The sequence below is a fragment of the Strongylocentrotus purpuratus genome, unplaced genomic scaffold, assembly GCF_000002235.5.
Source record: "Strongylocentrotus purpuratus isolate Spur 01 unplaced genomic scaffold, Spur_5.0 spur5_scaffold_4, whole genome shotgun sequence".
Lineage (NCBI taxonomy): Eukaryota > Metazoa > Echinodermata > Echinoidea > Camarodonta > Strongylocentrotidae > Strongylocentrotus > Strongylocentrotus purpuratus.
In genome coordinates this window covers 10,472,360-10,497,256 of record NW_022145610.1, presented here as the reverse complement: position 1 = coordinate 10,497,256, position 24,897 = coordinate 10,472,360, and the positions used below count along the sequence as shown (strand labels likewise).

General features: G+C 40.6%; 1 protein-coding gene and 1 long non-coding RNA gene across 4 annotated transcripts in view; both read left to right on the top strand.

Annotated features, from left to right (window-relative positions):
• LOC586289 (mucin-19) overlaps positions 1-18,551 on the top strand; it is a 34,484-nt gene extending 15,933 nt beyond the window's left edge. For 2 of the 3 annotated variants that reach the window (XM_030997561.1, XM_030997559.1), the window contains exons 12-28: positions 447-698; positions 1,493-1,744; positions 2,549-2,800; positions 3,596-3,847; positions 4,652-4,903; positions 5,708-5,959; positions 6,755-7,006; positions 7,811-8,062; positions 8,860-9,111; positions 9,915-10,166; positions 10,971-11,222; positions 12,025-12,276; positions 13,081-13,332; positions 14,123-14,377; positions 15,157-15,375; positions 15,712-16,492; positions 18,308-18,551. In XM_030997561.1, the coding sequence (XP_030853421.1) occupies positions 447-698; positions 1,493-1,744; positions 2,549-2,800; positions 3,596-3,847; positions 4,652-4,903; positions 5,708-5,959; positions 6,755-7,006; positions 7,811-8,062; positions 8,860-9,111; positions 9,915-10,166; positions 10,971-11,222; positions 12,025-12,276; positions 13,081-13,332; positions 14,123-14,377; positions 15,157-15,375; positions 15,712-16,492; positions 18,308-18,455 (4,679 nt within the window). In that variant the 3' untranslated portion in view covers positions 18,456-18,551. The remainder of the gene's footprint in view (positions 1-446; positions 699-1,492; positions 1,745-2,548; positions 2,801-3,595; positions 3,848-4,651; positions 4,904-5,707; positions 5,960-6,754; positions 7,007-7,810; positions 8,063-8,859; positions 9,112-9,914; positions 10,167-10,970; positions 11,223-12,024; positions 12,277-13,080; positions 13,333-14,122; positions 14,378-15,156; positions 15,376-15,711; positions 16,493-18,307) is intronic. The other variant, XM_030997560.1, reaches the window with a different exon arrangement.
• A 49-nt stretch (positions 18,552-18,600) lies between these two features.
• Positions 18,601-24,007, top strand: LOC115929169. The gene is made up of 2 exons (XR_004066355.1): positions 18,601-19,065; positions 19,154-24,007. It is a non-coding gene; the product is annotated as an uncharacterized LOC115929169 (long non-coding RNA).
• Positions 24,008-24,897: the final 890 nt, after the last annotated feature.

Here is a 24,897-nt window from a genome sequence, read left to right as displayed (position 1 = left end):
TGCAAGAAACTATTTTATTGATCATGTTTTGTTTTGATTTAGGCAGAATGAATACTATCAAAACATTGAGGATGACTCGATTGGATACATGTCAACATGCATTATATACACCAGGGCAGCGTTTCTCGAAACCGTCATAACTACAAGTTCACCGACATCCCATCGAAACGCGTGTTAAACTTAAAACACGCGTTTCAATGGGATGTCGGTGAACTTGTAGTTATGACGGTTTCGAGAAACGCTACCCGGTACTAATTGAACACCATATGGTACATGTACATAGGCATTAAGTGTACAACATTCATGTATCCCATTATTAAAAAAAATCCTTTGCAGAAGTTCATGTTCACATGAAATACATCTATAGTATTCTATCTCTCTCTCTCACACACACACACACACACACACACACCTTTTCTCTTTTCAATGTTTTTATCATAATCAAGCTGTTGGAAACCAGGCACCGCAGCTTTTCAATTGCCCAGCATCTGCTTCTGGAGTTTTAATTCCACCAGCAAACTCAGTTGCTGTTTCCTGGACACCACCCACTGCAACCGATGATTCTGGCACACCAGTACTAACAAGTACTATCCAACCTGGCAGTCAGTTTGTTGTTGGTGTTACTCCTGTTACGTACTCAGCAAGGGATGCAGCTGGGCTGGCAACTAGCTGTTCCTTCCAGGTCACAGTTACACAAGGTTTGTATAGACCATGATTGTTATGTATTCAATATGTAAGCCAGCTATGATTTTGTCATTTTGTGACCCATTCTTTAACCCAATTCCTATAGAACCAGGTGGTCTCTTTATCAAGCCAACGGGAATAAAAGAACAGGAAATGGTTGAACCTAGAGCATGTCTCACCGCCTCGTCTGTTGACTTACAGACAGTCATTGTAAGGTAGTCTAACCATCACAATAAGGTACCATAACCCTCCTGGAGGTGCATGGGTCCTCAGAAACAGTTTCTTTTCTTCAGGATGAAACCAATAAAGCAATGATGTTTTGGGAAATTATGCTGAAAATTAGCCAGATTGAAGATAATTTTGTGTTATGGATGCAAGAAACTATTTTTGATCATGTTTTGTTTTGATTTAGGCAGAATGAATACTATCAAAACATTGAGGATGACTCGATTGGATACATGTCAACATGCATTATATACACTAGGGCAGCGTTTCTCGAAACCGTCATAACTACAAGTTCACCGACATCCCATCGAAACGCGTGTTAAACTTAAAACACGCGTTTCAATGGGATGTCGGTGAACTTGTAGTTATGACGGTTTCGAGAAACGCTACCGGGTACTAATTGAACACCATATGGTACATGTACATAGGCATTAAGTGCACGACATTCATGTATCCCATTATTAAAAAAAATCCTTTGCAGAAGTTCATGTTCACATGAAATACATGTATAGTATTCTATCTCTCTCACACACACACACACACACACACCTTTTCTCTTTTCAATGTTTTTATCATAATCAAGCTGTTGGAAACCAGGCACCGCAGCTTTTCAATTGTCCAGAATCTGCTTCTGGAGTTTCAATTCCACCAGCAAACTCAGTTGCTGTTTCCTGGACACCACCCACTGCAACCGATGATTCTGGCACACCAGTACTAACAAGTACTATCCAACCTGGCAGTCAGTTTGTTGTTGGTGTTACTCCTGTTACGTACTCAGCAAGGGATGCAGCTGGGCTGGCAACTAGCTGTTCCTTCCAGGTCACAGTTACACAAGGTTTGTATAGACCATGATTGTTATGTATTCAATATGTAAGCCAGCTATGATTTTGTCATTTTGTGACCCATTCTTTAACCCAATTCCTATAGAACCAGGTGGTCTCTTTATCAAGCCAACGGGAATAAAAGAACAGGAAATGGTTGAACCTAGAGCATGTCTCACCGCCTCGTCTGTTGACTTACAGACAGTCATTGTAAGGTAGTCTCACCATCACAATAAGGTACCATAACCCTCCTGGAGGTGCATGGGTCCTCAGAAACAGTTTCTTTTCTTCAGGATGAAACCAATAAAGCAATGATGTTTTGGGAAATTATGCTGAAAATTAGCCAGATTGAAGATAATTTTGTGTTATGGATGCAAGAAACTATTTTATTGATCATGTTTTGTTTTGATTTAGGCAGAATGAATACTATCAAAACATTGAGGATGACTCGATTGGATACATGTCAACATGCATTATATACACCAGGGCAGCGTTTCTCGAAACCGTCATAACTACAAGTTCACCGACATCCCATCGAAACGCGTGTTAAACTTAAAACACGCGTTTCAATGGGATGTCGGTGAACTTGTAGTTATGACGGTTTCGAGAAACGCTACCCGGTACTAATTGAACACCATATGGTACATGTACATAGGCATTAAGTGTACAACATTCATGTATCCCATTATTAAAAAAAATCCTTTGCAGAAGTTCATGTTCACATGAAATACATCTATAGTATTCTATCTCTCTCTCTCACACACACACACACACACACACACACCTTTTCTCTTTTCAATGTTTTTATCATAATCAAGCTGTTGGAAACCAGGCACCGCAGCTTTTCAATTGCCCAGCATCTGCTTCTGGAGTTTTAATTCCACCAGCAAACTCAGTTGCTGTTTCCTGGACACCACCCACTGCAACCGATGATTCTGGCACACCAGTACTAACAAGTACTATCCAACCTGGCAGTCAGTTTGTTGTTGGTGTTACTCCTGTTACGTACTCAGCAAGGGATGCAGCTGGGCTGGCAACTAGCTGTTCCTTCCAGGTCACAGTTACACAAGGTTTGTATAGACCATGATTGTTATGTATTCAATATGTAAGCCAGCTATGATTTTGTCATTTTGTGACCCATTCTTTAACCCAATTCCTATAGAACCAGGTGGTCTCTTTATCAAGCCAACGGGAATAAAAGAACAGGAAATGGTTGAACCTAGAGCATGTCTCACCGCCTCGTCTGTTGACTTACAGACAGTCATTGTAAGGTAGTCTAACCATCACAATAAGGTACCATAACCCTCCTGGAGGTGCATGGGTCCTCAGAAACAGTTTCTTTTCTTCAGGATGAAACCAATAAAGCAATGATGTTTTGGGAAATTATGCTGAAAATTAGCCAGATTGAAGATAATTTTGTGTTATGGATGCAAGAAACTATTTTTGATCATGTTTTGTTTTGATTTAGGCAGAATGAATACTATCAAAACATTGAGGATGACTCGATTGGATACATGTCAACATGCATTATATACACTAGGGCAGCGTTTCTCGAAACCGTCATAACTACAAGTTCACCGACATCCCATCGAAACGCGTGTTAAACTTAAAACACGCGTTTCAATGGGATGTCGGTGAACTTGTAGTTATGACGGTTTCGAGAAACGCTACCGGGTACTAATTGAACACCATATGGTACATGTACATAGGCATTAAGTGCACGACATTCATGTATCCCATTATTAAAAAAAATCCTTTGCAGAAGTTCATGTTCACATGAAATACATGTATAGTATTCTATCTCTCTCTCTCACACACACACACACACACACTTTTCTCTTTTCAATGTTTTTATCATAATCAAGCTGTTGGAAACCAGGCACCGCAGCTTTTCAATTGTCCAGAATCTGCTTCTGGAGTTTCAATTCCACCAGCAAACTCAGTTGCTGTTTCCTGGACACCACCCACTGCAACCGATGATTCTGGCACACCAGTACTAACAAGTTCTTTTCAACCTGGCAGTCAGTTTTTTGTTGGTGTAACTCCTGTTACGTACACAGCAAGGGATGCAGCTGGGCTGGCAACTAGCTGTTCCTTCCAGGTCACAGTTACACAAGGTTTGTATAGACCATGATTGTTATGTATTCAATATGTAAGCCAGCTATGATTTTGTCATTTTGTGACCCATTCTTTAACCCAATTCCTATAGAACCAGGTGGTCTCTTTATCAAGCCAACGGGAATAAAAGAACAGGAAATGGTTGAACCTAGAGCATGTCTCACCGCCTCGTCTGTTGACTTACAGACAGTCATTGTAAGGTAGTCTCACCATCACAATAAGGTACCATAACCCTCCTGGAGGTGCATGGGTCCTCAGAAACAGTTTCTTTTCTTCAGGATGAAACCAATAAAGCAATGATGTTTTGGGAAATTATGCTGAAAATTAGCCAGATTGAAGATAATTTTGTGTTATGGATGCAAGAAACTATTTTATTGATCATGTTTTGTTTTGATTTAGGCAGAATGAATACTATCAAAACATTGAGGATGACTCGATTGGATACATGTCAACATGCATTATATACACCAGGGCAGCGTTTCTCGAAACCGTCATAACTACAAGTTCACCGACATCCCATCGAAACGTGTGTTAAACTTAAAACACGCGTTTCAATGGGATGTCGGTGAACTTGTAGTTATGACGGTTTCGAGAAACGCTACCCGGTACTAATTGAACACCATATGGTACATGTACATAGGCATTAAGTGTACAACATTCATGTATCCCATTATTAAAAAAAATCCTTTGCAGAAGTTCATGTTCACATGAAATACATCTATAGTATTCTATCTCTCTCTCTCACACACACACACACACACACACACACCTTTTCTCTTTTCAATGTTTTTATCATAATCAAGCTGTTGGAAACCAGGCACCGCAGCTTTTCAATTGCCCAGCATCTGCTTCTGGAGTTTTAATTCCACCAGCAAACTCAGTTGCTGTTTCCTGGACACCACCCACTGCAACCGATGATTCTGGCACACCAGTACTAACAAGTACTATCCAACCTGGCAGTCAGTTTGTTGTTGGTGTTACTCCTGTTACGTACTCAGCAAGGGATGCAGCTGGGCTGGCAACTAGCTGTTCCTTCCAGGTCACAGTTACACAAGGTTTGTATAGACCATGATTGTTATGTATTCAATATGTAAGCCAGCTATGATTTTGTCATTTTGTGACCCATTCTTTAACCCAATTCCTATAGAACCAGGTGGTCTCTTTATCAAGCCAACGGGAATAAAAGAACAGGAAATGGTTGAACCTAGAGCATGTCTCACCGCCTCGTCTGTTGACTTACAGACAGTCATTGTAAGGTAGTCTCACCATCACAATAAGGTACCATAACCCTCCTGGAGGTGCATGGGTCCTCAGAAACAGTTTCTTTTCTTCAGGATGAAACCAATAAAGCAATGATGTTTTGGGAAATTATGCTGAAAATTAGCCAGATTGAAGATAATTTTGTGTTATGGATGCAAGAAACTATTTTATTGATCATGTTTTGTTTTGATTTAGGCAGAATGAATACTATCAAAACATTGAGGATGACTCGATTGGATACATGTCAACATGCATTATATACACCAGGGCAGCGTTTCTCGAAACCGTCATAACTACAAGTTCACCGACATCCCATCGAAACGCGTGTTAAACTTAAAACACGCGTTTCAATGGGATGTCGGTGAACTTGTAGTTATGACGGTTTCGAGAAACGCTACCCGGTACTAATTGAACACCATATGGTACATGTACATAGGCATTAAGTGTACAACATTCATGTATCCCATTATTAAAAAAAATCCTTTGCAGAAGTTCATGTTCACATGAAATACATCTATAGTATTCTATCTCTCTCTCTCACACACACACACACACACACACACACCTTTTCTCTTTTCAATGTTTTTATCATAATCAAGCTGTTGGAAACCAGGCACCGCAGCTTTTCAATTGCCCAGCATCTGCTTCTGGAGTTTTAATTCCACCAGCAAACTCAGTTGCTGTTTCCTGGACACCACCCACTGCAACCGATGATTCTGGCACACCAGTACTAACAAGTACTATCCAACCTGGCAGTCAGTTTGTTGTTGGTGTTACTCCTGTTACGTACTCAGCAAGGGATGCAGCTGGGCTGGCAACTAGCTGTTCCTTCCAGGTCACAGTTACACAAGGTTTGTATAGACCATGATTGTTATGTATTCAATATGTAAGCCAGCTATGATTTTGTCATTTTGTGACCCATTCTTTAACCCAATTCCTATAGAACCAGGTGGTCTCTTTATCAAGCCAACGGGAATAAAAGAACAGGAAATGGTTGAACCTAGAGCATGTCTCACCGCCTCGTCTGTTGACTTACAGACAGTCATTGTAAGGTAGTCTAACCATCACAATAAGGTACCATAACCCTCCTGGAGGTGCATGGGTCCTCAGAAACAGTTTCTTTTCTTCAGGATGAAACCAATAAAGCAATGATGTTTTGGGAAATTATGCTGAAAATTAGCCAGATTGAAGATAATTTTGTGTTATGGATGCAAGAAACTATTTTTGATCATGTTTTGTTTTGATTTAGGCAGAATGAATACTATCAAAACATTGAGGATGACTCGATTGGATACATGTCAACATGCATTATATACACTAGGGCAGCGTTTCTCGAAACCGTCATAACTACAAGTTCACCGACATCCCATCGAAACGCGTGTTAAACTTAAAACACGCGTTTCAATGGGATGTCGGTGAACTTGTAGTTATGACGGTTTCGAGAAACGCTACCGGGTACTAATTGAACACCATATGGTACATGTACATAGGCATTAAGTGCACGACATTCATGTATCCCATTATTAAAAAAAATCCTTTGCAGAAGTTCATGTTCACATGAAATACATGTATAGTATTCTATCTCTCTCTCTCACACACACACACACACACACTTTTCTCTTTTCAATGTTTTTATCATAATCAAGCTGTTGGAAACCAGGCACCGCAGCTTTTCAATTGTCCAGAATCTGCTTCTGGAGTTTCAATTCCACCAGCAAACTCAGTTGCTGTTTCCTGGACACCACCCACTGCAACCGATGATTCTGGCACACCAGTACTAACAAGTTCTTTTCAACCTGGCAGTCAGTTTTTTGTTGGTGTAACTCCTGTTACGTACACAGCAAGGGATGCAGCTGGGCTGGCAACTAGCTGTTCCTTCCAGGTCACAGTTACACAAGGTTTGTATAGACCATGATTGTTATGTATTCAATATGTAAGCCAGCTATGATTTTGTCATTTTGTGACCCATTCTTTAACCCAATTCCTATAGAACCAGGTGGTCTCTTTATCAAGCCAACGGGAATAAAAGAACAGGAAATGGTTGAACCTAGAGCATGTCTCACCGCCTCGTCTGTTGACTTACAGACAGTCATTGTAAGGTAGTCTCACCATCACAATAAGGTACCATAACCCTCCTGGAGGTGCATGGGTCCTCAGAAACAGTTTCTTTTCTTCAGGATGAAACCAATAAAGCAATGATGTTTTGGGAAATTATGCTGAAAATTAGCCAGATTGAAGATAATTTTGTGTTATGGATGCAAGAAACTATTTTATTGATCATGTTTTGTTTTGATTTAGGCAGAATGAATACTATCAAAACATTGAGGATGACTCGATTGGATACATGTCAACATGCATTATATACACCAGGGCAGCGTTTCTCGAAACCGTCATAACTACAAGTTCACCGACATCCCATCGAAACGTGTGTTAAACTTAAAACACGCGTTTCAATGGGATGTCGGTGAACTTGTAGTTATGACGGTTTCGAGAAACGCTACCCGGTACTAATTGAACACCATATGGTACATGTACATAGGCATTAAGTGTACAACATTCATGTATCCCATTATTAAAAAAAATCCTTTGCAGAAGTTCATGTTCACATGAAATACATCTATAGTATTCTATCTCTCTCTCTCACACACACACACACACACACACACACCTTTTCTCTTTTCAATGTTTTTATCATAATCAAGCTGTTGGAAACCAGGCACCGCAGCTTTTCAATTGTCCAGAATCTGCTTCTGGAGTTTCAATTCCACCAGCAAACTCAGTTGCTGTTTCCTGGACACCACCCACTGCAACCGATGATTCTGGCACACCAGTACTAACAAGTACTATCCAACCTGGCAGTCAGTTTGTTGTTGGTGTTACTCCTGTTACGTACTCAGCAAGGGATGCAGCTGGGCTGGCAACTAGCTGTTCCTTCCAGGTCACAGTTACACAAGGTTTGTATAGACCATGATTGTTATGTATTCAATATGTAAGCCAGCTATGATTTTGTCATTTTGTGACCCATTCTTTAACCCAATTCCTATAGAACCAGGTGGTCTCTTTATCAAGCCAACGGGAATAAAAGAACAGGAAATGGTTGAACCTAGAGCATGTCTCACCGCCTCGTCTGTTGACTTACAGACAGTCATTGTAAGGTAGTCTAACCATCACAATAAGGTACCATAACCCTCCTGGAGGTGCATGGGTCCTCAGAAACAGTTTCTTTTCTTCAGGATGAAACCAATAAAGCAATGATGTTTTGGGAAATTATGCTGAAAATTAGCCAGATTGAAGATAATTTTGTGTTATGGATGCAAGAAACTATTTTATTGATCATGTTTTGTTTTGATTTAGGCAGAATGAATACTATCAAAACATTGAGGATGACTCGATTGGATACATGTCAACATGCATTATATACACCAGGGCAGCGTTTCTCGAAACCGTCATAACTACAAGTTCACCGACATCCCATCGAAACGCGTGTTAAACTTAAAACACGCGTTTCAATGGGATGTCGGTGAACTTGTAGTTATGACGGTTTCGAGAAACGCTACCCGGTACTAATTGAACACCATATGGTACATGTACATAGGCATTAAGTGTACGACATTCATGTATCCCATTATTAAAAAAAATCCTTTGCAGAAGTTCATGTTCACATGAAATACATCTATAGTATTCTATCTCTCTCTCTCACACACACACACACACACACTTTTCTCTTTTCAATGTTTTTATCATAATCAAGCTGTTGGAAACCAGGCACCGCAGCTTTTCAATTGCCCAGCATCTGCTTCTGGAGTTTTAATTCCACCAGCAAACTCAGTTGCTGTTTCCTGGACACCACCCACTGCAACCGATGATTCTGGCACACCAGTACTAACAAGTACTTTCCAACCTGGCAGTCAGTTTGTTGTTGGTGTTACTCCTGTTACGTACTCAGCAAGGGATGCAGCTGGGCTGGCAACTAGCTGTTCCTTCCAGGTCACAGTTACACAAGGTTTGTATAGACCATGATTGTTATGTATTCAATATGTAAGCCAGCTATGATTTTGTCATTTTGTGACCCATTCTTTAACCCAATTCCTATAGAACCAGGTGGTCTCTTTATCAAGCCAACGGGAATAAAAGAACAGGAAATGGTTGAACCTAGAGCATGTCTCACCGCCTCGTCTGTTGACTTACAGACAGTCATTGTAAGGTAGTCTAACCATCACAATAAGGTACCATAACCCTCCTGGAGGTGCATGGGTCCTCAGAAACAGTTTCTTTTCTTCAGGATGAAACCAATAAAGCAATGATGTTTTGGGAAATTATGCTGAAAATTAGCCAGATTGAAGATAATTTTGTGTTATGGATGCAAGAAACTATTTTATTGATCATGTTTTGTTTTGATTTAGGCAGAATGAATACTATCAAAACATTGAGGATGACTCGATTGGATACATGTCAACATGCATTATATACACCAGGGCAGCGTTTCTCGAAACCGTCATAACTACAAGTTCACCGACATCCCATCGAAACGCGTGTTAAACTTAAAACACGCGTTTCAATGGGATGTCGGTGAACTTGTAGTTATGACGGTTTCGAGAAACGCTACCCGGTACTAATTGAACACCATATGGTACATGTACATAGGCATTAAGTGTACGACATTCATGTATCCCATTATTAAAAAAAATCCTTTGCAGAAGTTCATGTTCACATGAAATACATCTATAGTATTCTATCTCTCTCTCTCACACACACACACACACACACACACCCTTTTCTCTTTTCAATGTTTTTATCATAATCAAGCTGTTGGAAACCAGGCACCGCAGCTTTTCAATTGCCCAGCATCTGCTTCTGGAGTTTTAATTCCACCAGCAAACTCAGTTGCTGTTTCCTGGACACCACCCACTGCAACCGATGATTCTGGCACACCAGTACTAACAAGTACTATCCAACCTGGCAGTCAGTTTGTTGTTGGTGTTACTCCTGTTACGTACTCAGCAAGGGATGCAGCTGGGCTGGCAACTAGCTGTTCCTTCCAGGTCACAGTTACACAAGGTTTGTATAGACCATGATTGTTATGTATTCAATATGTAAGCCAGCTATGATTTTGTCATTTTGTGACCCATATTCTTTAACCCAATTCCTATAGAACCAGGTGGTCTCTTTATCAAGCCAACGGGAATAAAAGAACAGGAAATGGTTGAACCTAGAGCATGTCTCACCGCCTCGTCTGTTGACTTACAGACAGTCATTGTAAGGTAGTCTAACCATCACAATAAGGTACCATAACCCTCCTGGAGGTGCATGGGTCCTCAGAAACAGTTTCTTTTCTTCAGGATGAAACCAATAAAGCAATGATGTTTTGGGAAATTATGCTGAAAATTAGCCAGATTGAAGATAATTTTGTGTTATGGATGCAAGAAACTATTTTATTGATCATGTTTTGTTTTGATTTAGGCAGAATGAATACTATCAAAACATTGAGGATGACTCGATTGGATACATGTCAACATGCATTATATACACCAGGGCAGCGTTTCTCGAAACCGTCATAACTACAAGTTCACCGACATCCCATCGAAACGCGTGTTAAACTTAAAACACGCGTTTCAATGGGATGTCGGTGAACTTGTAGTTATGATGGTTTCGAGAAACGCTACCCAGTACTAATTGAACACCATATGGTACATGTACATAGGCATTAAGTGTACGACATTCATGTATCCCATTATTAAAAAAAATCCTTTGCAGAAGTTCATGTTCACATGAAATACATCTATAGTATTCTATCTCTCTCTCTCTCACACACACACACACACACACACCTTTTCTCTTTTCAATGTTTTTATCATAATCAAGCTGTTGGAAACCAGGCACCGCAGCTTTTCAATTGTCCAGAATCTGCTTCTGGAGTTTCAATTCCACCAGCAAACTCAGTTGCTGTTTCCTGGACACCACCCACTGCAACCGATGATTCTGGCACACCAGTACTAACAAGTTCTTTTCAACCTGGCAGTCAGTTTTTTGTTGGTGTAACTCCTGTTACGTACACAGCAAGGGATGCAGCTGGGCTGGCAACTAGCTGTTCCTTCCAGGTCACAGTTACACAAGGTTTGTATAGACCATGATTGTTATGTATTCAATATGTAAGCCAGCTATGATTTTGTCATTTTGTGACCCATTCTTTAACCCAATTCCTATAGAACCAGGTGGTCTCTTTATCAAGCCAACGGGAATAAAAGAACAGGAAATGGTTGAACCTAGAGCATGTCTCACCGCCTCGTCTGTTGACTTACAGACAGTCATTGTAAGGTAGTCTAACCATCATAATAAGGTACCATAACCCTCCTGGAGGTGCATGGGTCCTCAGAAACAGTTTCTTTTCTTCAGGATGAAACCAATAAAGCAATGATGTTTTGGGAAATTATGCTGAAAATTAGCCAGATTAAAGATAATTTTGTGTTATGGATGCAAGAAACTATTTTATTGATCATGTTTTGTTTTGATTTAGGCAGAATGAATACTATCAAAACATTGAGGATGACTCGATTGGATACATGTCAACATGCATTATATACACCAGGGCAGCGTTTCTTGAAACCGTCATAACTACAAGTTCACCGACATCCCATCGAAACGCGTGTTAAACTTAAAACACGCGTTTCAATGGGATGTCGGTGAACTTGTAGTTATGACGGTTTCGAGAAACGCTACCCAGTACTAATTGAACACCATATGGTACATGTACATAGGCATTAAGTGTACGACATTCATGTATCCCATTATTAAAAAAAATCCTTTGCAGAAGTTCATGTTCACATGAAATACATCTATAGTATTCTATCTCTCTCTCTCTCACACACACACACACACACACACCTTTTCTCTTTTCAATGTTTTTATCATAATCAAGCTGTTGGAAACCAGGCACCGCAGCTTTTCAATTGTCCAGAATCTGCTTCTGGAGTTTCAATTCCACCAGCAAACTCAGTTGCTGTTTCCTGGACACCACCCACTGCAACCGATGATTCTGGCACACCAGTACTAACAAGTACTTTTCAACCTGGCAGTCAGTTTTTTGTTGGTGTAACTCCTGTTACGTACACAGCAAGGGATGCAGCTGGGCTGGCAACTAGCTGTTCCTTCCAGGTCACAGTTACACAAGGTTTGTATAGACCATGATTGTTATGTATTCAATATGTAAGCCAGCTATGATTTTGTCATTTTGTGACCCATTCTTTAACCCAATTCCTATAGAACCAGGTGGTCTCTTTATCAAGCCAACGGGAATAAAAGAACAGGAAAGGGTTGAACCTAGAGCATGTCTCACCACCTCGTCTGTTGACTTACAGACAGTCATTGTAAGGTAGTCTAACCATCACAATAAGGTACCATAACCCTCCTGGAGGTGCATGGGTCCTCAGAAACAGTTTCTTTTCTTCAGGATGAAACCAATAAAGCAATGATGTTTTGGGAAATTATGCTGAAAATTAGCCAGATTGAAGATAATTTTGTGTTATGGATGCAAGAAACTATTTTATTGATCATGTTTTGTTTTGATTTAGGCAGAATGAATACTATCAAAACATTGAGGATGACTCGATTGGATACATGTCAACATGCATTATATACACCAGGGCAGCGTTTCTCGAAACCGTCATAACTACAAGTTCACCGACATCCCATCGAAACGCGTGTTAAACTTAAAACACGCGTTTCAATGGGATGTCGGTGAACTTGTAGTTATGACGGTTTCGAGAAACGCTACCTGGTACTAATTGAACACCATATGGTACATGTACATAGGCATTAAGTGTACGACATTCATGTATCCCATTATTAAAAAAAATCCTTTGCAGAAGTTCATGTTCACATGAAATACATCTATAGTATTCTATCTCTCTCTCTCTCACACACACACACACACACACACACCTTTTCTCTTTTCAATGTTTTTATCATAATCAAGCTGTTGGAAACCAGGCACCGCAGCTTTTCAATTGTCCAGAATCTGCTTCTGGAGTTTCAATTCCACCAGCAAACTCAGTTGCTGTTTCCTGGACACCACCCACTGCAACCGATGATTCTGGCACACCAGTACTAACAAGTACTTTCCAACCTGGCAGTCAGTTTTTTGTTGGTGTAACTCCTGTTACGTACACAGCAAGGGATGCAGCTGGGCTGGCAACTAGCTGTTCCTTCCAGGTCACAGTTACACAAGGTTTGTATAGACCATGATTGTTATGTATTCAATATGTAAGCCAGCTATGATTTTGTCATTTTGTGACCCATTCTTTAACCCAATTCCTATAGAACCAGGTGGTCTCTTTATCAAGCCAACGGGAATAAAAGAACAGGAAATGGTTGAACCTAGAGCATGTCTCACCGCCTCGTCTGTTGACTTACAGACAGTCATTGTAAGGTAGTCTAACCATCACAATAAGGTACCATAACCCTCCTGGAGGTGCATGGGTCCTCAGAAACAGTTTCTTTTCTTCAGGATGAAACCAATAAAGCAATGATGTTTTGGGAAATTATGCTGAAAATTAGCCAGATTGAAGATAATTTTGTGTTATGGATGCAAGAAACTATTTTATTGATCATGTTTTGTTTTGATTTAGGCAGAATGAATACTATCAAAACATTGAGGATGACTCGATTGGATACATGTCAACATGCATTATATACACCAGGGCAGCGTTTCTCGAAACCGTCATGACTACAAGTTCACCGACATCCCATCGAAACGCGTGTTAAACTTAAAACACGCGTTTCAATGGGATGTCGGTGAACTTGTAGTTATGACGGTTTCGAGAAACGCTACCCGGTACTAATTGAACACCATATGGTACATGTACATAGGCATTAAGTGTACGACATTCATGTATCCCATTATTAAAAAAAAATCATTTGCAGAAGTTCAATATACATGTATGGTATTCTCACACACACACACACACACGCGCACACACACACCCATTCTCTTTTTCAATGTTTTTATCATAATCAAGGAGCTGTTGGAAACCAGGCACCGCAGCTTTTCAATTGCCCAGCATCTGCTTCTGGAGTTTTAATTCCACCAGCAAACTCAGTTGCTGTTTCCTGGACACCACCCACTGCAACCGATGATTCTGGCACACCAGTACTAACAAGTACTATCCAACCTGGCAGTCAGTTTGTTGTTGGTGTTACTCCTGTTACGTACTCAGCAAGGGATGCAGCTGGGCTGGCAACTAGCTGTTCCTTCCAGGTCACAGTTACACAAGGTTTGTATAGACCATGATTGTTATGTATTCAATATGTAAGCCAGCTATGATTTTGTCATTTTGTGACCCATTCTTTAACACAACTCCTTTAGAACCCGGTGGTCTCTTCATCATGCCAATGGGAATAAAAGAACAGGTTTAATTATCATAATAGTAAACTTAATTAACATTAAATGTATCACCACCTATAGCAGAGATGCCAAGTTCAAAGATCAGCTATGCGTGACATTTTCATGACTCCTCACGGGCGAGGGTATAGCGTATAGTGTATGTTTTGATGCATAACTCATATCATTGCGAAGGGGAAGCCTTGCCGATCAAGTACAACATCTATTCTCTTAAAAATATGATTGGGGCCCGCAGTAATCAACTCTCAAAAATGTTAGTTTTGACATTTAGATTTTCTGCCTTCAGCGGTCCTCTGTAGAGCGTCAATATTTGTGACATCACAAATGGGACATGGCTGGCTAGCTGCATACTGCTACACGGAACTGAGCTGTTCGTCCAGTGTGTGACGTCACAATTCAGAGCTCGCTACGCTTGTGTGTTTGACTTACATTCAGGGGCGTTCGGGAGTCTAAGGAGGGTATTGAAAAATTGCATTTTACGCCTTTCCATGATATCTATATGATTTCTCAGCAAATTGTTTGTGTTTTTCAAGAGAAAATCTTTCCATCCATATGTAATTTGTTCTAATTATGAGTTGTTAGTGAATTTTCTTTGTGTAGCTCCTTTAAGGTTTCTTTTTATCAAAGGCATTTCTTTCTTTCTTCTCGTAGGTGACCTTTGCAGCAACCCATCATTTGCTCTGGACTGCATCAACGGTGCCTGCATGGAGGATGGGGAGTCCAACACCACCTTCTGCAGGTGCGCCACGGGGTACGGAGGACCGGCATGTAACACCAGCTCCACTCTATGCGACAATAACCCTTGTGGTGCCAGCGGCGAGTGCCAGACCAATGCTGCTTTGGATGACATCATCTGCCATTGTTCAGCAGGTAGGCAATCTAACATTTCCTCAGGGGACATTTGCTCCAGGCTCTGTTTCAATGCAAATATAGGGTAATTAGCAGACCTCCCAATTAACCCTCCCGATTTTGGCAGATTTTTTTTCACCTTTTCACTTCATTTCTGCCATTCTGATTCTGCAAAATCACAATTATGATATGCCCATATTAGCAACTTGAAAAATTGTGAGGGGTGCAATTTTTTGAGAATGCTTGTCATCTGCTGCTATTTATACTTGTACCAGTATGTGAATAAACAAATAATGTTTAATAAATCATATATCTATTCTTCTGCATCCTTTTCTCCTGTTTGTGTATTGTGATTAGGTTATGGAGGCACTCTGTGTACCTTAGAAATCCATGACTGTGAGGTGAATCCATGCTTGAACAGAGGAGCCTGCCAGGATGGCATCAACTCCTTCACATGTGATTGCACCGGTACAGGTTACTCTGGAACCCGCTGCGAAACCAACGTAAATGAGTGCCAGAACAGCCCTTGCCAGAACGGAGCAGGCTGCTCCGACACCAACGGTGGGTACTACTGCACCTGCACGGCGGGGAACATCGGGCCCAACTGTGAAGAAAACCTCTGCTCGTTGACTCCATGCGAGAACGGTGCCACGTGCTCTGTCAACGAAGGGAATATCATTTGCACATGTGCTGGAGGATTCGAGGGGGGTCGCTGCGAAACGGACATTGACGAATGCGTCTCGCAGCCATGCCAAAACGGCGGCATATGTGTCGATAACCCTAACGAGTTTCAGTGTTTTTGTGCTGAAGACTATATAGGTATTATATGCGAGATAGAACTAGATGAGTGTGATCAGGAGGATATCAATTCATGTCTGAACGGCGCAACTTGCATGGACTTACCCGTAGGCCACTCTTGCAATTGCATTCCGGGCTTCACCGATGCCGACTGCGGGACAAATATAGACGAGTGTGCGAGTTCTCCGTGCTCCAACAACGCTACTTGTGTGGACGAGGTCAACCAATTCAGATGCGAGTGTGCACCAGGCTTCAGCGGGATCAAGTGCGAGATCAACATCAACGAGTGTGCATCAAACCCCTGCGATAATGGTGGAGTGTGCACGGACGAAGTGAATGGGTGAGAAAACTACCTTTAAACCAACTATACATAATTCAATAGTTTATATTTACTTTGTGTGATTTAGCAATCTTCTGTACAAAACTATTCCTGAATACCTTTTACAAAGGTTTAAAAATAAAGCGTCATTTGGGCATAGACTTTCATAAAAAGACTTTTAATATTCAAGAATTTTTTACTCAAATTAGAGCATGCAGAGAGCACATGTACGTATCAACTACCTACTACACTGATTCATCAGGCATCATAGAATTTGCAAACACTATTTGTAGAATGTATTTTCTAAAAACGATAAGTTTAGCAATATCTAAATCGTAAAAATCCTACAACAAAGAAACTGCCAATTAAGTTTAAACTAGGCAGCAAATGTGCTCCAAATAAATATTTCTTTAAAAAAAATCTATATACATGTATATGTTTACATACCCGGTACTGTATGTGGGGTTGCATGTGGGTATTTCTTCTTTTTGGTCTGTGAATTCATATCTATTCATTTACTGAGGGCTATTTCTAAAGCAATTTACCAGATTTATCTTCTTCTTTAGGTCCTGCACCTCCTTCCCATATTGAAAAGATATTCAATAAATATTAATTGTAATCCATATAATATAGATACCTGTATTAAATTGCAGACATATGAATTACACTCGTTTTAAATTCTTTCACATTTCATATCAATATTTATACAGTATACATCTGATATAAATTTTTGATAAATTACAAACTTTCTAATTATTTCTTGATACATTTCTCCAGTTCTCCACACGGAGGGTAAGAGAACATATATATATTTTGTTATAGTCCCCCAAAAATTGCAACGACTCAGCCAGCCGCTGAATAAGGGGGGGGGGGGGGTAAGAGGACACTTTTTTTTTTTTTTTTTGGTCACAAAATTTGTAAATTTGACATTTTGCTCCGTTGGGGGGGGGGGGGGGGGGGGGGTAAGGTCAACTTTTTAGGTCAGCCATTGGTATATATATATATATATATATATATTTTTTTTAATTTTGGGGACCGGGGGGGGGGGGGGGGGGGGGCACGTCCATTTTGGGGAATTTTTAGCGAATTTAGGGCTGATTTTAACATGTTTTTGGGCGGCCGGGATGGCACGTGCCCCCTGTGCCCCCCTGGACCTGTCCCTGGCCCGTTAAAAGCAGTGGAGAGATATTTTTAATCATCTAATCAGAAGGAAGTTTAACAATTTTGGATGGCGTAAAAATTATTTTTGTGAAATGACAAGATTTTTTTCTGTTCTGAAATTGTTTGCGTAATTGTTTTTTGTGTTTCATATTATTGTACTCTGTTTCTTGTTTCATTATAATGCTGGTGGAAAGCATATTTTTACATTGTGGATGAATAAATCAATATCAATATATCAATCTCCCTTTTGAAAGTAAAATTTTTACATTTTTATCTTGTTGGGCCTCAGTGGTTTTTTGTTTACCCCCTAGGTGTATACAGATTTCTGTGTCAGTTTTTCTTAGGCTCTTGTCAGGCACAATAGCTTGGCCCATACACTCATCAGGTTCTAGCATTTTCATCGCAATTAACAAAAAAAAAAAAAAGGGCCCTGGTGTGCAACTAATGAATATCCCCTTGAAAGAAAGTCTAACTCGTATTAATTGACACTAATATTCCTCTACATTTACCAGATATCGAAATGTGGTACATGGATGTTCTTCACAATCGGTGCTTTGTTTACATTTTCCCTTGCTTTCGTTTACCTCAATGTTATTCTTTTTCTTCACCAATCCAACCCCTCTCTAACAGGAACTTGTCATTGACAGTGTACATTTGTTTTCTGTTCTTGTGCAGGTACGCATGCAACTGCTCTGACACAGGGTCCGATGGACCTCGGTGCACCGACATCTGCTCTAGCAACCCATGTCCAGGGGGTGCAGACTGTCTTGACAGAGATGACGGATATGAATGTAAGTGGAGATTTCCATCAAACAAATCGTAATGGTGGTTAGTTTACCTGACTGCTAAGAAAGCATAAAAGCTTGTAAGTAAGCAACCAGACGGCCGACGGCTTTAGGTCCTTTCCAAGGGACCTGGTAATGAGGATTAATGCCTTACCAAAGGGCACTAGCGCATCGACTTGGTTTCGAACCTGGGTCACCGGATTACGAGACCACTGCTTTACCGACTGAGCTATCGTGCCTCCTGTGACCTTTGATGATATTTGTACTGCAATTGAATATCTTCATTTACGTTCTTTGCCTCAAGTAGATGCATGTACTTCAGTTGCTGCTGCCTATTCATACGTCTATACGTCCATACTCATCATCATTTTCATCTCCTTCTGTATTTCATACATTTTTAGATAGAGTTTTTGAATTCAAACTGCCAAACTGCACCAGCAACTTTTGTGAAAACTGGGTTAGCTGCACAAACCCGCCCTATTATCTCCCTCCTTATCACTTTCATCCTTTACACTATAGGTATTTAAGTAGAGTTTGTGAGATCAAGCTGCCAGACTGCACCAGCAACTTTCATGTATGTGAAAACTGGGCCGGCTGCACAAGCTTGTCCTACAACCATAGTCATCATCACTTTTATCCTTTACTTGGGTAGACTCCACCAGCAACCTTTGTGAAAACAGGACCAGCTTCACAGTCTTACTTATCATTACTTCTTCCCTGCTTCATGTGTATTCAGGTAGAGTTTGTGAAACCAAACTGCCAGACTGCCCCGGAATCCTCTGTGAAGATTGGACTAGCAGCACAGACTTATTTATCATTATATACCTTTTCCCTGCTTCATGTGTATTCAGGTAGAGTTTGTGAAACCAAACTGCCAGACTGCCCCGGAATCCTCTGTGAAGATTGGACTAGCAGCACAGACTTATTTATCATTATATACCTTTTCCCTGCTTCATGTGTATTCAGGTAGAGTTTGTGAAACCAAACTGCCAGACTGCCCCGGAATCCTCTGTGAAGATTGGACTAGCAGCACAGACTTATTTATCATTATATACCTTTTCCCTGCTTCATGTGTATTCAGGTAGAGTTTGTGAAACCAAACTGCCAGACTGCCCCGGAATCCTCTGTGAAGATTGGACTAGCAGCACAGACTTATTTATCATTATATACCTTTTCCCTGCTTCATGTGTATTCAGGTAGAGTTTGTGAAACCAAACTGCCAGACTGCCCCGGAATCCTCTGTGAAGATTGGACTAGCAGCACAGACTTATTTATCATTATATACCTTTTCCCTGCTTCATGTGTATTCAGGTAGAGTTTGTGAAACCAATCTGCCCGACTGCCCCGGAATCCTCTGTGAAGATTGGACTAGCAGCACAGACTTATTTATCATTATATACCTTTTCCCTGCTTCATGTGTATTCAGGTAGAGTTTGTGAAACCAAACTGCCAGACTGCCCCGGAATCCTCTGTGAAGATTGGACTAGCAGCACAGACTTATTTATCATTATATACCTTTTCCCTGCTTCATGTGTATTCAGGTAGAGTTTGTGAAACCAATCTGCCCGACTGCCCCGGAATCCTCTGTGAAGATTGGACTAGCAGCACAGACTTATTTATCATTATATACCTTTTCCCTGCTTCATGTGTATTCAGGTAGAGTTTGTGAAACCAAACTGCCAGACTGCCCCGGAATCCTCTGTGAAGATTGGACTAGCAGCACAGACTTATTTATCATTATATACCTTTTCCCTGCTTCATGTGTATTCAGGTAGAGTTTGTGAAACCAATCTGCCCGACTGCCCCGGAATCCTCTGTGAAGATTGGACTAGCAGCACAGACTTATTTATCATTATATACCTTTTCCCTGCTTCATGTGTATTCAGGTAGAGTTTGTGAAACCAAACTGCCAGACTGCCCCGGAATCCTCTGTGAAGATTGGACTAGCAGCACAGACTTATTTATCATTATATACCTTTTCCCTGCTTCATGTGTATTCAGGTAGAGTTTGTGAAACCAATCTGCCCGACTGCCCCGGAATCCTCTGTGAAGATTGGACTAGCAGCACAGACTTATTTATCATTATATACCTTTTCCCTGCTTCATGTGTATTCAGGTAGAGTTTGTGAAACCAAACTGCCAGACTGCCCCGGAATCCTCTGTGAAGATTGGACTAGCAGCACAGACTTATTTATCATTATATACCTTTTCCCTGCTTCATGTGTATTCAGGTAGAGTTTGTGAAACCAATCTGCCCGACTGCCCCGGAATCCTCTGTGAAGATTGGACTAGCAGCACAGACTTATTTATCATTATATACCTTTTCCCTGCTTCATGTGTATTCAGGTAGAGTTTGTGAAACCAAACTGCCAGACTGCCCCGGAATCCTCTGTGAAGATTGGACTAGCAGCACAGACTTATTTATCATTATATACCTTTTCCCTGCTTCATGTGTATTCAGGTAGAGTTTGTGAAACCAATCTGCCCGACTGCCCCGGAATCCTCTGTGAAGATTGGACTAGCAGCACAGACTTATTTATCATTATATACCTTTTCCCTGCTTCATGTGTATTCAGGTAGAGTTTGTGAAACCAATCTGCCCGACTGCACCGGAATCCTCTGTGAAAATGGGGCTAGCAGCACAGACTTATTTATCATTATATACCTTTTCCCTGCTTCATGTGTATTCAGGTAGAGTTTGTGAAACCAATCTGCCCGACTGCACCGGAATCCTCTGTGAAAATGGGGCTAGCAGCACAGACTTATTTATCATTATATACCTTTTCCCTGCTTCATGTGTATTCAGGTAGAGTTTGTGAAACCAATCTGCCCGACTGCACCGGAATCCTCTGTGAAGATTGGACTAGCAGCACAGACTTATTTATCATTATATACCTTTTCCCTGCTTCATGTGTATTCAGGTAGAGTTTGTGAAACCAATCTGCCCGACTGCACCGGAATCCTCTGTGAAGATTGGACTAGCAGCACAGACTTATTTATCATTATATACCTTTTCCCTGCTTCATGTGTATTCAGGTAGAGTTTGTGAAACCAATCTGCCCGACTGCACCGGAATCCTCTGTGAAGATTGGACTAGCAGCACAGACTTATTTATCATTATATACCTTTTCCCTGCTTCATGTGTATTCAGGTAGAGTTTGTGAAACCAAACTGCCAGACTGCCCCGGAATCCTCCGTGAAAATGGGGCTAGCAGCACAGACTTATTTATCATTATATACCTTTTCCCTGCTTCATGTGTACTCAGGTAAAGTTTGTGAGACCAAACTGCCAGACTGCCCCGGAATCCTCCGTGAAAATGGGGCTAGCAGCACAGACTTATTTATCATTATATACCTTTTCCCTGCTTCATGTGTATTCAGGTAGAGTTTGTGAAACCAATCTACCAGACTGCCCCGGAATCCTCCGTGAAAATGGGGCTAGCAGCACAGACTTATTTATCATTATATACCTTTTCCCTGCTTCATGTGTATTCAGGTAAAGTTTGTGAGACCAAACTGCCAGACTGCCCCAGAATCCTCTGTGAAGATTGGGCTAGCAGCACAGACTTATTTATCATTATATACCTTTTCCCTGCTTCATGTGTATTCAGGTAGAGTTTGTGAAACCAATCTGCCCGACTGCACCGGAATCCTCTGTGAAGATTGGACTAGCAGCACAGACTTATTTATCATTATATACCTTTTCCCTGCTTCATGTGTATTCAGGTAGAGTTTGTGAAACCAATCTGCCCGACTGCACCGGAATCCTCTGTGAAGATTGGACTAGCAGCACAGACTTATTTATCATTATATACCTTTTCCCTGCTTCATGTGTATTCAGGTAGAGTTTGTGAAACCAATCTGCCCGACTGCACCGGAATCCTCTGTGAAGATTGGACTAGCAGCACAGACTTATTTATCATTATTTACCTTTTCCCTGCTTCATGTGTATTCAGGTAGAGTTTGTGAAACCAATCTGCCCGACTGCACCGGAATCCTCTGTGAAGATTGGACTAGCAGCACAGACTTATTTATCATTATATACCTTTTCCCTGCTTCATGTGTACTTCGGGTAAAGTTTGTGAGACCAAACTACCAGACTGCCCCAGAATCCTCTGTGAAGATTGGGCTAGCAGCACAGACTTATTTATCATTATATACCTTTTCCCTGCTTCATGTGTACTCAGGTAAAGTTTGTGAGACCAAACTGCCCGACTGCCCCGGAATCCACTGTGAAAATGGGGCTAGCATCACAAACTTATTTTTCATTAGCACTACCCCCACTTTAGATGTATTCAGGTAGGGTTTGTGAGACCAATCTGCCCAACTGCGCCAGCAACCTATTTGAAACAGGATCAACTTCACAAACTTATTTATCATTAGTACTACCCCTACTTCATATGTATTCAGGAAGGGTTTGTGAAACCAAACTGCCAGACTGCCCCAGAATCCACTGTGAAAATGGGGCTAGCATCACAAACTTATTTTTCATTAGTTCTACCCCTACAGTGTACTTCAGACGTATTCAGGTAGAGTTTGCGAGACCAATCTGCCAGCAACCTATTTGAAACAGGATCAACTTCACAAACTTATTCATCATTAGTTCTATCCCTACTTAGGAAGTATTCAGGTAGAGTTTGTGAAAATATAAACTGCCAGACTATGCCAGTAGCCCGTGTCAAAACGGGGCCGCCTGCACAGACCTGCCTTACGACTATGAGTGCACCTGCTATAGCGGGATATACTGACAAGATCTGCCAAACCAACATCGATGAATGCGTCGATAACCAGTGCGTCAATGGTGCAACCTGCTTGGATCTTGTCAATGGCTACGATTGTAACTGTGAAGGTACAGGTAAAGTATGCAGCATTTCTTTCAGGGACTTGAACAATTTAATATATAATTCAGATTTTTACACCTTTTTTTTGTGTGTGTGTTCTTTCAATTCGTCACTCGTCAAATTTAAATAACTAAAATTTGTTAATGAACATCATGAAGCAATTTAAACATGACTGGATTAAAGGAAGAGTGCTAAAAACAAGTATCCAAAAATGAATGAATTCACATATGGAGATGGTATAATCAGTTAAACCAATGGTACAGAGCGGGGGGTGGGGATCTGGACATTAAACCAGTGTTTTCTAATTTTCCTTTTTTTCTCTTTTATATTTGATCACAGATGCAGTTTGTATTTTTTTTTTCTTATTTATTGTCAAATATTAGTATGACGAGGAGAAGAAACTGGTTCAGATTTGCCAAGAGGAAAAGGGAGAGTTCCTGAAACAGCAAATATTTACTGGACAGAAGTCGTGGATAGATATCCCGAGAAAGTTCATAATTATACGAAATATATCTTCTTGTTATTCCCTTTCTACATGTATTACGTTCTCATTTTCTTCTACATTTTCCTAATTCACTAGCCTCTTCCAATCTCACAATCTGTAGTAAATCTCCTCCTTATTCTCTCTTCCATTTCTTTTTCTCCACTTTCTTCACATTTTCTTGCTTTATTCCTAAAACAAAACTCTCTCAGAAAAAAATGTGTGATACACCTCCTTTGGAAATAAAATAAAATAAATTAACAAAGAGTGCCATTGTCTCTTGTTTTTCTATCTCTTTTTCAACTGTTCTTACACAATTCCCTTCACCAAAATTCTCTCTATCACGTCTTACTTTTTAACCTCTCTTCCAAACCCACTCCCTCCCCTATCCCCCATGCAACATGATACATAAGCTCACTTGAAAGAAATCACAAGAATACACAATGCAAAATTACAAATACTGTTACTTTAATGTGAAGAATCACACTTTACATCGTATGAAATAAGGTAAAATTACAAGTATTTTTTCTCTCCAATACATTCCAAAAGGAGAGCTGATGTAGTCCCATCTGTCCATTCCCAAAGCAAAATAAGACATCATAAGGACTTATTACAATTTTGTAATGTTTCCATATAGGTGTTTCAGCGTAGTTATGTAGAAATCTTATGAATTACATGTCAGAATGCCAATTGCATTGCTGTATAATGTGACGTTTCAAGAGAGAAACAATAGAGACAGAGGAAAGATAGAGACAGAGAGAAGAAAGAGACAAAGACAGAGAGAAGACAGAGACAGAGAGAAGAAAGAGACAGAGAGAAGAAAGAGACAGAGAGTAGAAAGAGACAGAGATGGAGAGAAGATAGAGATGGAGAGAAGGGTTTAGTTTATAGACAGAGAAATTAGTCATAAATTGACAGAGAGTGGGAGAAAGCGAAGTGAGATGGAGACTGTGTAAAGAGAGAAAGTTAGAGAGAATCTGAAAATGTATATAGAAAAAAAGGTCAAAGACTAAGATGAGAAAAAGAAAGAATTGGCTAAAAGTGAAGATACTACAATCAGTAAAGAAAGATAGTGAGAAGGAAAGGAGAGGAAGAGAGAGAGAGAGAGAGAGGGTGAGTGAGAGAGGGAGAGAGAGAGAGGGTGAGTGAGAGAGAAAA